This window comes from Phaenicophaeus curvirostris, chromosome 38, assembly GCF_032191515.1.
Source record: "Phaenicophaeus curvirostris isolate KB17595 chromosome 38, BPBGC_Pcur_1.0, whole genome shotgun sequence".
Lineage (NCBI taxonomy): Eukaryota > Metazoa > Chordata > Aves > Cuculiformes > Cuculidae > Phaenicophaeus > Phaenicophaeus curvirostris.
Window position 1 is genome coordinate 426,179 of NC_091429.1, and position 14,127 is coordinate 440,305.

Consider the following 14,127-nt stretch of genomic DNA (forward strand, 5'->3'; position numbering starts at 1 on the left):
GATTGCCTCCCAGAAGAGCCGAGATGAAAAAAGAAACGCTATTCTTGGGCAAGCGCAACACTTCAGCTTCAGGAATACCACACTGGCTGCGTAAACTGAGGAGAAGGCAGCGCACAGTCCATACAGGCACTGTTCACAGAATCACAGAATGACCCAAGTTGGAAGAGACCACGAGGATCACCAAGTCCAACTCCTATCCCTGCACCGGACACCCCAACATTCCCACCGTGGGGCTGAGGGTGTTGGTCAAACGCTTCTGGAATATTGTCAGGCTCGGTGCTGTGACTGCTTCCCTGGGAGCTGTTCCAGATCCCTTCCCGCAAGGCTGCTCTCCAGCCTCTTGCTCCTCAGTCTCTGTCCATCCAGGGCTGCTGTGTCCCAGGTACAAAACCCAGCACCTGCCCCTGTTAAACTTCATGCTTCACGTTGAGCTGACAGATGTCTTAGAGGGAAACAAAACCCACTCGTATCTTCAGAGAAATGTTTAACCACTGAGCCCCTGAATACCTGAGCATACACAGTAAAAGTCAGAAGAGCTTAAGGCAACTACGACTAACCAACACATGAACAAACCTCAGCCTGACCACTTCATCTAGCAAACAGACCACTTGTTACCTCCTTATTGCAATGGTCATCGCTTCTGGAGATGTGGCACAGGGACAAATCGCCTCTGGTTTGAGCCCATGGCTCTGAAACAAGCTCAGGAAGGCATCGCATGAGGAAACAGACCCTGGAAAGAAAGAGAATACACACCACTAGGACTTTACATAGCTTAATTTAAAAAGCTGGCTGTAAAATAACCTAGAAATAAGAGCAGCACACCTGCCGAGTCACATAAAGAATCGTCTCTGAAACCTGCAAGTAGCATGTCCAGGACACCAGCCACACAGGAGCTGCTGTGCCCAGGGATCGTGGCTCGGGAACAGGCGTGTTCTCTTGAAGCAGCCTGTTACAGGCTCGCTGTAGCGATTATGCACACATAAACAGGTCTGGAATTCCTGGTATCCCTCTCAGCTGGGGCCATCCAGACAAAGGTTCCTTAAGCCTTTTCACTAAGAGCATTCCTCGCAGACTTTTCTGGGCATTTTTTCCCCTTCGCAGTTCTTCTTGCGAGCCTTCACACTCTCCCTTCTCTCCTCCTCTCTCACCCTGTCTGCCAGAATTGTGTTTTACACACATGAGCTGCCCATTCAGCTCTCGTTCCTTACTCTGCAGCGCTTTTCGCAACAGAAGCACAGAACACTCCTTGCCCTGGTGCTTGAGCATCACAATGCCGAGCTCCGTGTTCCAGACAGCTGCCCTAACCCAAACCTTCTCGGAAGGATCTCCGAAAGGAGTCAAGTTGGAGCCTGCGAGACAACGAGCTGAGAAACCTCCCTCCTGAAGGCAGCAGGATGTCATACTCACAAGGATTTGCACCATCAGTTACAATCAGCATACGTAGAGAACTCAAACTGACGTCTCTTTGGTCTCGATGGGCCATCATGGCCCAGTGCAAGTCGCGACACTTGACTAAAGCAACTTTTGCTGCAAATCAACACAAAAAAAAAAGCACATAAGGACAAACGAAAGCTCCATGATCTCAATGCGTTCAACTGTTCTCTTGGTCTGATAAAAGGCATTGGCTTCAAGCACACAGGTCGTGAGTCCTCATGGAGTTCACCGCCACCTGGCTCGGGGCAATTCCTACAATTCTTTGATTCACTGACATAGAATCATAGACTGGTTTGGGTTGGAAGGGACCTTAAAGATCATCCAGTTCCAACCCCCCTGCCACGGCACGCACACGGCATTAGGAATTTGCGCATATTTAGACACAAGTTAGAGTTTTGGCTCTTGGGATTCATCACGGATGAGCAAGAAGACAGGCACCAAAGCATTTGAGACTAGCCCCTTACTAGTTTATCCTCAGCACTTCAAGCTAGAGTTGTGGAAGACGCAGTTACCTTTGTGGGCGTGAACTCTCTGCACCCAGGACAGCGGGCAGGTTTTCATCACAGAATAGGGCACGCTGATCGTATGCAGTTTGTTCATTACATTCTGAAAGCAGAAAGGGATTTTTAGATAAGGGCTCACAAAATTTATGATGGAGCAAAAAAAGGTTTCACCCACGCTCCCCACCACCACTCCCCACCGCAAAGGCACATGAGTTCACTGAAGATGTTTCCACGCTTCCCCAGAGAATTCCCCATCTAGCAGGGAGAGAGATGGTCGATTTAACAGGTAACAGTCCGCGACCATGTCCTCAATCACTGCAACTATAAAGGGTTATGAAATGCTTCAGGAAGGCCTTACAGGCTCAACTCACCGTTAGAATGCCATGCCATAACCCTGCATCCTTCTTAAAATCCAAAACATTCACTATCGTTTCACCTGGGGAAAGAAAGTTGTAGTTGAAGTGAAGTGAAACGTGGCAGGACAGCTGTGACCATCACTTAGGCTCGAATCCGCGTATGTTTGAATCTGTCAGCTCTGCTCCAGGAGGTACCCAGGCAGCAAGGGCAGAGCCTCATCTGTCTGATTACATGTCTGACTGTCAAGAGCTCCTTGTTATGCAAAAGAACACAACTGAACATCAATTTAAGAGAAGGAACACGTCCCAGAGTTGCTAGAAAATTCCATTCCAGCCTGTAAAGTGCGTCTGGAGAACAGAAAGGGTCTGAAGCGCATTATGCGTGAGTGGCAGCAGCAGGGGAAGAGAGCAGAGAACATCACTCAAGCACTGACTCCCAGAAGCAATGGAAATTAAAAGCGAGGGCTTCCAGAAGACAAACTCTGCATTTTAAATTACTATGACATACAGCTCTAAAAATACCATTTCAGTCATGGATACATAAATTAGCTTTATTTAGAAGACAGATCAGACAAAAACCATATCCTGTAGCAGAACTCTCTGCCCTCGCACCAGCAATATCCAGACTCTGTTTCCAGGTCAGCCCAAAAGGCTCCTATGATGAATACAGAAGCAGTTCATGCGAGAGGTGCCGAGGCATTTACAGCCACTATCAAGAACTAAAGCAGAAAAGACATTTTCATGGCTGATCTTTCAGTGCAGCAAAAGACTTAAGCTTAGAGAACGCTTCACTTTTGATTGATCTGAACAGACCTATTAACTTTCTAGACAGGCTGCAAATCTCTTTTCATTCCTTTTCACTTCGGCAGTGAAAATTATGCAGCTTTGGATTAAAAAGGTTATAGATAGTCTTCGCTTTTGGGGGAAGAGTTCATCTGCACTTTGTACTCGAAGCAGATACTATTGTGCATTGCTTCTTCATAGAGAGCTGTTAAAAACATGAGAGGCAACTCCCAAAAATGACATTGCTGGCCTTTCCTTTCTTTGATGTTTCTGTGACATCACCTACCTTCAGAATAGTTGCAGGCCTGCGACAAGGCTTGACAGTGAGCCAGCATGGCAATCCGAGACACCGTCACGCCCATCACGCTGCCCTCCTTGCTTGTCTTGTACTATGGAAGAGAAGAAAAAGTCAGAGCACGACTCTGGTTCCCACACACAGAGGAAACCAAGTCACAGAATCCATATTACAGAAAATTTTGTTTCTCTAAAGCTGCTGAGACCAACTCGGAGAAGTACCTGCTTGTAGAAAGGTACCAGCAGGGTTCACTCCTGAGAAGAGAGTTATTCAGGTAGCAAACACGTTCCAATAACCCCAGAGACACGATATAAAGATGCCAATTGAACGTATTTATGTTTATTTCTGTTACTGCTTCTCACAGCATCTCTCCCTGCTCCCAGAAGTAAACTGAGAAGCCAATGTGTAATTTCAGAGTGGCCAAATCCCTAAGCTCCTGCGATTCCTAGGTATAAAAATGAGAATAAGCTCTGCTAGGAGAAAAGAAAACCCAAAATGCTGTTGGCTTAAGTGGTTTCAGGAATTCGTGTTATCAACTGCACTGTTCCGGAGAGCTTGGTCATCTCAATTATGAGCTTTCTGGAACAAGACTAGCTTCTCCCATTCATTCTGAGCAGCACTCAAGGCCACAAAGGTATTCAACACTAAATGAAGCTCCACAGCCAGTCATATACAGTGGAAGATGTGCTTCAGTGGCTACAAACCGGGAAGTTTAGGGTAGCGAGGTGAAAGCATTGTCTCTCTGGTAATGAGAACATTAAATTCAGCTCACAGAAACCGCTTTCTGTTCCCCATCCGCTGCTTACCTCAATATACGCTGGCTCAGTTCCCGCAGCTGAAATGTTGGGCTGCCAGTCCTTTGGAGATTTGGAGAGATACTTTGAATCTGTCACAACCCACTTGAGTCTGGGCCAACCTAGAGCCAAAATTAAAGTGGAATATTAATACCAGTTTATTTATTGAGGGATTTATATTCTGCAAGAAGACACTAAACTCCCACCCTTTGTCCAAGTTCAGATAAACAAGCAAAATGCCAAGCCATGCCACTAGCCAGAAGGTTCATCTCACGGCTCATCAGGGAGTTCAGTGGGCAACAAGACGCTTCCTCCCCTCAGGGAAGAGCCCTGCAGTACTTCTAAATATAACTTAAATTAATAAAACTGCATTTGGACCAGCCAAATGCCACTGAAGGGATCTGAGGACAACCCTGGCTCGCGAGGTGGATTCACTGTGACTTCCAGAATACAGAGCGATTCCGTCAGACACACGACTCAACCGACACCACAGGCACCAAACCTACAACGGTTCAGTGATGCAGCCAGAGAAGTCACTTGCTTTGCCCTCCCTTTGCACTCAGACTTCTGATGGGCGTTTTCAGATGGTTCAGCTACAGCAAAAATAGAATGAAAAGCAAGCGCAAAACTGATCTGACCTTTAAACTGCACAATTTCTCCATTTTGGGTTTTTGGAAGCCCTTTCAGACAAACTTCAGTGGTGAGGGCCAGAGCGATCCCACAGCTCCCCAGCAGAAAACCAATCTGCTGACCACCAGCATCCTGAGGGAAGAGGGGGAAGAAAGTCATTTCTGTTTAAAGATGACAGAAGTCAACTTTCCCCTTACCGAAATCCAAGGTCTGGGGATGCTCTAACTGGATGGTAACATTATGGATCACAGGGGGAGGAAAAAGAAGCAACCTACACCCTCAAACATGTTTTCCATTGGTTTGGCCTTCTGCTCCCACATCCACTGTGTGGCAACACTTTGAAACTCAAATGATTAAGACGATCCGAGTGCTGGAGAACTTCCCAGATAAGGACAGGCTGAGAGAGCTGGGTTTGTTCAGCCTGGAGAAGAGGAGGCTCCAGGGAGACCTTAGAGCAGCTTCCAGTATGGAAAGGGGCTCCAGGAAAGCTGGGGAGGGGCCCCAAGCAGTGGTGGCTGCCCCATCCCTGGAGGGGTTCAAGGCCAGGCTGGATGGGGCTTGGAGCTCCTGATCCAGCGGGAGGTGTCCCTGCCCATGGGGTTGGAACTGGATGGGCTTTGAGGTCCCTTCCGACCCAAACCATTCCAGGATTCCATGGTTCTGTGACAGCTGCTGCCTGGCAGGGATGAATACAACTGCTTCTAAGCTTCCATAATAACACATTTTGGATCAGGATGAATATCCAGCACCGAGGCCTGCTGGCTGACAATGGAGATGCACCCACAAGCCAATAAAAGTCCACAGGGAACCAATAAGCCACTGTAAAACCGCAGAGGGGCCACTGGCCTCTCTGCATAGACAGTCTGCTCTTCTCAATTCATTTTGTTCAAAAATGAAATGATTACATAAACTGGGGATGGATTGCAGAGAAATCCGGCGATTCTAAAAAAGGGAACCCTTCGTACATAAAACAAATATTACATTAGCAGGACTAAAATGCTCTGGATCTGAAATCCAACAAGTGCTCTTGCCCAGCATCCCAGCAGTGAGCACACACCATTCATTTTCATTAATGGAAGCTCAGATGCTTCAAAGAGGAATCATGAGGCAAAAAAAGCAAACCGTATAATTATACTGAAACAACCTGCATCTAATTTCTGTTGGCCAATGACAAAACCACTGGAATGAGGTAGCTCACTAAGAAATCTGATTGAGCAAACACTTAATTTTGAGTTTTGTTGCTACGGCAGTTGTCACGCTGCAGACAAATGAAAGCAGAGCCTTGTGACTCCTGCAGCATTGTCAGCCTCGCTCACCACCTCATTACCACCTCTCTTGCCACGTGTTTGCCATTACCCTGCTGCTTTTGACTCCTCTTATGAGATCTAAAGTTTTAGACAGTTAGTGACATGGAAAGAATATGACAATATTGCAAAAATTCTGGTCAAGGTAAAGAAAATGCTTCATCGGGCAAAGAATTTACAAGAAGAGCCACAAATTCTTCAGGAATACTCAGCAGCTTCAGTCTGTAGCCAAGTCAAGACTGGCAGATGCGAAGCAAGGCTGGAAACAAGACCCACTTAGCATCGAACAGAGGGCAGAGTCCCAATATTATCTGTACCACTTGCAATAACAGAAGGAAGACAACAGCATTTAAGTGAATCGACCATTTCCAGCTACCCAGCACAGCTCTCTGGTCGATGTCTTTCCATTTTTAAACAGCTATTCCAGGTTCACAAATGCCTTGCACACTGCGTTGGAGCTGCTAAGGCAGCAGCTGGATGCTATGAAACACTTTGAGGTTGATGGTCCGGCTTGGTTTTCATCCAACATCAGCCTATTGCTCCTCTATGTTCCATCAACGTTACCTTTCTGGTAAGAGGTACCTCTATAGGCACTGGTATGACTTCTGCAAGGAGACAGCCGTAAAACGCCACCATGAACATGACGGGGTCGTTGTTGGGATAAACGAGGGCTACCTACAATCCACAAAGAACATTTTGTTAGTTGAAATACAAGGAGAAACTGTGAAGTGTAGATCTACAGTGACTAAAAGTCAGAAAACATTGTGTTATTTCAAATTCTACCGCATCATTTTTCACAGGGCATCTTCAAGCTCTCTTTCTTCCACAGAATACCTGGTACGCGCATGAGCTCCTCATGCAGTAACGTCAGCATTCCCTGTGTGCCTGTACTTACAAAGATGCACACACAGCAAAACCCCACAGAGATCTAAAGCCCTGTGCTTCTCTCAGAGGTGCAATGCTCTTCCTTAGATGCATTTTGAAGTCCAGAGTTTGCTTAGAGGAGCCAGCAGGGCTGAAAAATCACAAAAGGTTCTTTCCCAAACAGCCTGCCCCTGGGATAAAAGCTTTGCTATTAAAAGAACAAGATTACAGTGCCTGCGGTTAAGTTACAGCCCCCCAGAACACTCTTTGGATTTCAGAGGGAGGACCAGGCGGTCCCAAACTCATTACCCTATCTCCAGGTTTTAACACGGGTTCATTTTTGGTCCCCAGTTTATTAAGCAGTGTGTAGGCCAGCTTGAGACTTCTGCTCCACAATTTGCCTAGAACACAAAGAAGAGAGACTTGCACAACTCTAAAGCAACCCAGCATACAAGAGAACATTTCAATTCTTGACTGCTTTTACCCTCTATAGCCACATCCTCCATTTCAGTTGCGCTGCTTTCTCTACAAAGCTCTCAAAATCCAGGAAGGACTTTGCAACCACACCAAAACCAACCACCCTGTGTTCTATCCTCCACTCTTCCTTTGGAGTGATGGAAACCACAGCTCAACTCACCATAGGTGAGGGTATAAACCGGTTTTCCTGTGACATCCAGTGCTGTCAGGCAGGGGCACTTGGCTTGCGTGGTTCCCCAGCGCTGCAGAGCTGCTTCTAGGGCAGGAGGCCAGTTACAAACAACTCCCAGGGGTTCTCCCTTCACAGGCGTCATCTGGCGACCCTCCGGCTTCGGCTGGTTGGGGTCGGGCTGGGGAACTGAAGGAAATTCAATCATGTTTCCAGTTCATCTTTGCCCGTTGGTTCCCTGACGGTTAAGCTGGAAAGACATGCTGAAAACAAATGCTTTTCCTCATCGCCTTTAGGTTTAACAAGCCCTATCCTGGTTCGTTTTCTAGGAAGCCTCGCACCAAAATCGCGAATACAGGCTTCTCCCGTGCCGTTAACAGGAACTCAACCCCACAGCAAGGGAGGGGGCACAGAATCGGAGGAAAAAACAACAGTCCTACAAAATCAGGTTGTAATGAAATTACCAGTGAAACAAATCCCTTCTGGGAATTAATTAAAGCAGCCTAAGCGCATAAAAAGGGGTTTAAAATAATATTTAAGTATTTTTGCTAATAAGTTTTAGTTATTGTACGAAGTTTTGGGTTGAGAAGGCCACTCGGCACTCGGCTGTACAGGGAATTACTCAAAACATTGGCTTGGTATCACTGTTCACAAAGGCTGCTGCTGCAAAGAGTGAATCCCTAGGCTTCAAAACCAATGGCATAAATAAACCCAGCACTGGCCATGTCTGAGTAATTCAACAAATTAATAATAAACCCCATTATTTGCTGCTATTACCTTCTACAATTTCTTCAAAATCATCCACAAAGAACTCCTTCAGCGGTGGCCGTTTGGGTCTTTTCAAGGTGTTAAGCAACTGCTGAATTTTCGTGGAGACTCTGCTACTCACAGGAACACCTGGAGAGAAAGATTTTGGCTCAGCAAAGTGTTCATCGCGGCTCTAACCATTGATGCCTCCCTCCTCCCACCTCTGGACACCTCTCTGAGCACCTGCTCACTCTGCTACCTGCTCCCACCGCTCGAGGCTGTGCCAGGCAGGACGACCCAGGTGTTGTATCAGTTCTCTATCGACTCGGCTGCCAGAAAATGCCAGTAATGGAAATTGGGTTTTAAAGCATTTACTCCCTCCCAAAGCCCGATTTCCATCTCTCTCTCTCTCTCTCACCGTGAACGCCAGCAGCATCGACTGAAGGCAGCGCAACGCTGCCAGCAGAAGGAGGACACAGCCAGGCCAGAAGCATCAACGCTGCTCCACTGCACAAAGGTTTAGGCCAGCTGCGAGGTGTGTTATCAGCTTCATGGGAGCTTAATTACAGCTAAGAATTCCATTATTTCATTGATCTTACCTTTCCTTTGGCACATTCTAGGAGAAAAGCTTTTAAAAGCATGTGATTGTCACTTTTTACTTAAAAAGCTGTAGAGGGGGAAAGTCTATCATCTCTCCTGTGGTATTTTCCAGTTCAGTCCACGGCAGAGAACTGCAGCGCAGGGATGTGTTAATGCCGATGCCATAACTGTGACACAGGGATGTGTGAATCACAGAATCATAGACTAGTTGGGGTTGGAAGGGACCTCAAAGCCCATCCAGTCCCACCCCTGCCCTGGGCAGGGACACCTCCCACTGGCTCAGGGGCTCCAAGCCCCATCCAACCTGGCCTTGAACCCCTCCAGGGATGGGGCAGCCACCCCTGCTCTGGGCAGCCTGGGCCAGGGCCTCCCCACCCTCATCAATCCCAATGCCATAATCATGTACGAAGTCCTTAAATGGGATAAATAGGAATTGGGAGAATAAACCCCATGACTGAGGTCCTTCCTTAACACCTTCCCAACGTCTGGTGACTCCGAACGGCTCCATACCATCAGCAGTATCCATGAGACTGGATCGGTTTGATCCCTTGTGCATCCCTTTCACGATCCCTGCGGGAGGCAGGTCAATCACTGCCGGGCGTGCCGAGGACAAGGAGGTAGTTGCTGTGACATCGGGGGGAACCGAGACATTTTCTAAAGAAAGGGAGAAAATTGAGACGGCAATTAACATCACCCTGTCGTTAGAGAAGGAAACAGCACAGTGTGAGTTACCTGTTACCACCTCTCTTAAGAGTTTAAAGAGTTGAGAGGGCAAGAGCTGTTACTAAGGCTAAACACACCACTTCCTAAACAGAAGTTGCTCTAGGAGGTGCACGTTGTTCTGGAAAACAGAATACAGAGGCATAAGATCATAGAATCCTGGAATGGTTCGGGCTGGAAGGGACCTTTGCAGTCCATCCTGTTCAAACCCCACTGGATCACTGGACACCACCCACGGGGTCAGGTCATTGAGTGGCTCTGTCCACGTCAGGACAGTGGGTCACCAGAACAAGGTTCCTATTCTTGGTCTCTAACCCTCAAACCCAGCTGAACCTCTTCTCCTCCAGCACTGGGAAAAAGAAAAAAGGGAAAAAAGGGAAAAAAATGTTTGAGATCTGTATGAGCTCCACAATATTCCAAGCTCCACAGCAAACCGCTCCATTGCCTACGCAGGAACTTCGCTTGTTAGAATTGTGCTCTTTCACTTTTTGGTCAGTAAGAGCTTCCTAAAACAAAACACACAGAAGGCTGTTGGCTAAAGCAGATCAGCAAAATATCAGGCTGGGTTTAAACTTCTTCCAGCTCGGTGGCTGAGCAGCATCAGTCCATCCAGCAGTTCAATAACAAATTGAAAATCTAATGAATCGAGTGAGCCGGGTCTTACTTTTGCTTTAAGTTGCCAACCCTGTTCTGCTTTTCAGATGTGAGCTTCAAAACCACAAGCAACTCGGAAGATTTCAAGGATTCGCTCCTTTGCTTTCTCTTAAATACGTCATTTTTGCTTACATTTGTTTATATAAGAATATTTCTTTATATGTTCTTTTATATAATTTTCTTATTTCTCTATACAACGCAGCAGGTTCAACCCTCCGATAGGGCACGCATATTCTACTCCAGCTTAACAGAACCAGCAGCCGCTGCTTGTGAAGGAAAAAATCCAACGCCTTTGGAACTGCCTGTTGGCTTGTGCAGGGAGGCAAAGGAAGTCAGACTCCAATTAACGAGGTTTTGCGGATGATTGGATTCTCTGTGCCTCTTTCTAGGAAGGAAAAAAAGTCATTTTCTGCATCCCTTTGGTGGCAAGGAATATTTCTGAGGTATTAGAGCTTTGGAGATTGCTGTGAAGGACCCAGGTTTTGTACAACTCCAAATATTTGTAGGAATCGTCACTGCTCTCTCCAGAGAGATGGATGAAATTGAGTCTGTGAGAGCTCCTACTCATTTAAATCAGGCATTAACACAGGATGCACGTGGCGTCTACACAGCAAAGGCAACTCCAACTGAGATTTAAAACTTCTGTTTTGCATAAAACACTGATTATATCAGCTAGGAGTTATTCTGTAGGTAAAAAGCTAAATTACGTTCCTTCATTACAAAAGGCAACATGGCTTTCTGTGTGCTCCATTAAAAACAGCCTCCCTGCTTCAAAGACACATTAGTTATACTGGTTCCATTTTATGGGCAATTTCCCCAGTTTTCCACGCCAGAAAAGAACTTGCATTCCCACAAATAAACAAAAATAACAGCGATAAAAACAATCGAGTGAGACAGTTAAACCCCCAGCATTTCTAGGCACTGCTCGCCCCAAACCAGTTAAGCATAAGCAGAGAGCGTTGCAAACACCTCCTGAGATGCAGGAACGTCCTCAGCAGCAGATTAAATTAAAAAAAGACAAACGTACACAGAGCAAAACCAAACTTTGGCATTTCAAACAGAAGCATCAGCAGCAAGGAGCACCTCAGAGCCTCAGAAAACTGAGCCTGGAGGATCCAGATCTGTGGATTTCCCTCCATCTTCTCAGGAACCTCGATGCTCTGAACATTCCTAAGAGCGGTCACCAAATGTCTGTGCTAAATCTTTCCTCTGCTATCACAAATTTTTTTGAATCACGTGCTCTTTTGTTCGCATGTATGGCTGGGGTTGGTCCTTTTTCTTTTCTTTTTTAATCTAACATAAACAATAAACCATCAGGGCTCAGAGCAAAAGGAGAATATTAGAACACAGCATTTTCCCCACCCGCCAGGCAGAGACTGCGGTATCTGTCAGGACACGGATGCCAAACGCTACTCGCAGACGGAGCTCTGCGCACACAGGAGCTCAAGCGGCCGTAGACGGAAGCAGCACAGGAGACAGAACAGATGTTGTGCCTGACGAAGCTGTCGATACTGCCATCACCCCTGGAGCTTCTCTACTTGGACACGCTCCTGCTCCCCACCCTCTTTTCCAATCAACTCAATGTGCTGGAATTGTTGAGGGAAAAAGAAACTGTGACAGTGCAGCTCCACCAAATCCTAGTGACTTCCATCAAAACTACCTCAGCTCTTGGTCTGAATTTCCCTCGCGCAAGGGACAACTCCGGCTTTATTTACACAGTCTGAACTTGAAGCGATTTTTCTGTTCATACCCATCTCCTACCTATTCGAGTATTGGCAAACACATCAGCTAGTGACCCACTGGTCCCTTTGCCTTCTCCATGGGAAAGTGTAGAAGATGCTGATGAGGATGTGGATGACCCCTGAATAGATCGGTTGATCCAAGACTCAGCATTCTGTAAGCTCTGATGCAATGCAGCAGAAAGAGCAGCTTGGCGCCTTAGCGAGCCCTCATCCTCGGATGCGGAAGACGTGTCTGTGTGGAAGCAGAAAAGAAAATCTAGCTGCTTAGGGAAAAGCACATCACACCGAACATGCCCTCCTTCCCGTTCACACAGCAACGCACAGGCTTGCAAAACAAACATCTTTTTTAATTTGCAGGCTGTGTCAAACAAGGTTACATCAGCCAAAACAGAAGTTAAGGAGCAGACATCTCCAACGTGAACGCATTCCCCCCTGGTGTTTTGCTCCTGTTCAAAGCACACACAAGATTCACCTCCTCGGGATCCTTTCCCTGAGTTTTCCAAGTTTATTAACTTCTCTCGTTACTTTTCCATTCATATTCTGGAATATCTGAGGCTGCCTTGCTTAGCTTTGCTAATTCCGGAATGGAAAGCGAGGAGTCAGTATCGCTGTCAGAACCAAAAGTTCACAGAACAAAGCAGAGCGCGGGCACTGGGAAACAAATGTGCCAGGGTCACACACAGACAAACACTGTTGTTTGCTTTTCTAAAGGGTCCCTTTCAATTGTAGAAAACAAACAAAACAAAAATGCCAACCATAAAACAAAAGAGAAAATTACAACAAGGAACTGCATCCTGCCTTTCCAAGAGAGCGGATCCCTCATCTGTCCTAAAGCTGAGAATGAATTATTTACCATGAAGAAAGTGCTCGTCACTCGGTATCTCCAGCTACACAAATACTCAAGGCGGGCTCTGGCCTGAAATGCCCGTGTTCTTCCAGGCGATTGCCTGCCTGTGGCCTGGTTGTAAATCAAGCTGTTAAATCTGGCTGGAGTAGAATGCAATGAGGAAGAAAAGCCCGATTCCAGACCCAGCGAGGACCTGCGTGTGTGCGGGACCCACAGCTCAGAGCGCGCTGCAGCGCCGGACAAGTCGGTACAGAGCAGAGAGCGAGGAAACAGGGAACGTGCACCAGGCCCCGGGAGAAAGGAGAAGACGAAGCGTGAAGGAAAAAGGAGGTAAAGGAATCGTGGCGAGTGAAGCGGGCTAGCAGAGCTGTTTCAGAGCGGCATATGAATTCACAATGAGGTATGAATTCATAATCTGCAGGTGACTTCACCACCAACACAAGTGACTGTGATGCTTTTGCACAAGGAGACACAACACAAAAGTCATCGCCGAGAATGACACGCGTTCGTCTTAGAAGCCAGCGCATGCAGCTGCTTGAAAACAGGGCGCTTGATTAACATCTGAGGCACATGCACCACAGCAGACAGCACGTTATCCGAGGGATTCTGCTGCAGTCGTTTCATGGGAGGGGTTAGCAAGGAAAGTCCCCGAGTCACAGAATCCCACAGGACCCCCTCAAGGTCCTTGCCCAGAAATGTACATTGCTGCAAATCCTTTTCTGGTATTCCCTGAGTATTAAACCTGAACAAAATGAAAATGTGAATTATGCAACTGAAAGAGGTGCGAGGGAAGCAGAAGAAGCAGCCTCAGTCCAGAAAAGCCTGCTCAGCTCTCGCCAATCTAATGGTTCCCAGAAGAGAAGTCATTCTCACAGCCCCACCAGCAGCTCCCTGAACACAAGCAGCTGCTCAAACAGCATGAGAGTTGCAGGAGTAACAGAGACTCACAGGACTGTTAGGGCTGGAAGAGACCTTAAAGCCATCCAGCCCTGCTCCCGGCCACGGGCAGGGACACCTCCCACTGGATCAGGGGCTCCAAGCCCCATCCAACCTGGCCTTGAACCCCTCCAGGGATGGGGCAGCCGCCCCTGCTCTGGGCAGCCTGGGCCAGGGCCTCCACCCCTCACAGCAAAACATTTCTCCCTAAGATCTCATCTCAATCTCCCCTTTTTTAGCTCAAAACTGTTTCCCCTCGTTCTCTCCCTGCA

The 14,127-nt window shown here is 47.2% G+C and overlaps 1 protein-coding gene across 4 annotated transcripts in view; it reads right to left on the bottom strand.

The window, feature by feature from the left end:
- The window catches only part of DIP2B (disco interacting protein 2 homolog B), a 60,923-nt gene that overhangs the window by 14,919 nt on the left and 31,877 nt on the right, over positions 1–14,127 (bottom strand). For 2 of the 4 annotated variants that reach the window (XM_069879529.1, XM_069879533.1), the window contains exons 5-17: positions 12,092–12,304; positions 9,467–9,610; positions 8,387–8,506; positions 7,601–7,798; positions 7,273–7,364; positions 6,664–6,774; positions 4,804–4,927; positions 4,178–4,287; positions 3,363–3,465; positions 2,309–2,373; positions 1,947–2,040; positions 1,408–1,527; positions 616–730 (exon numbers count right to left, since the gene is read on the bottom strand). In XM_069879529.1, the coding sequence (XP_069735630.1) occupies positions 616–730; positions 1,408–1,527; positions 1,947–2,040; positions 2,309–2,373; positions 3,363–3,465; positions 4,178–4,287; positions 4,804–4,927; positions 6,664–6,774; positions 7,273–7,364; positions 7,601–7,798; positions 8,387–8,506; positions 9,467–9,610; positions 12,092–12,304 (1,609 nt within the window). The remainder of the gene's footprint in view (positions 1–615; positions 731–1,407; positions 1,528–1,946; positions 2,041–2,308; positions 2,374–3,362; positions 3,466–4,177; positions 4,288–4,803; positions 4,928–6,663; positions 6,775–7,272; positions 7,365–7,600; positions 7,799–8,386; positions 8,507–9,466; positions 9,611–12,091; positions 12,305–14,127) is intronic. The other 2 variants (XM_069879530.1, XM_069879532.1) reach the window with 2 other exon arrangements.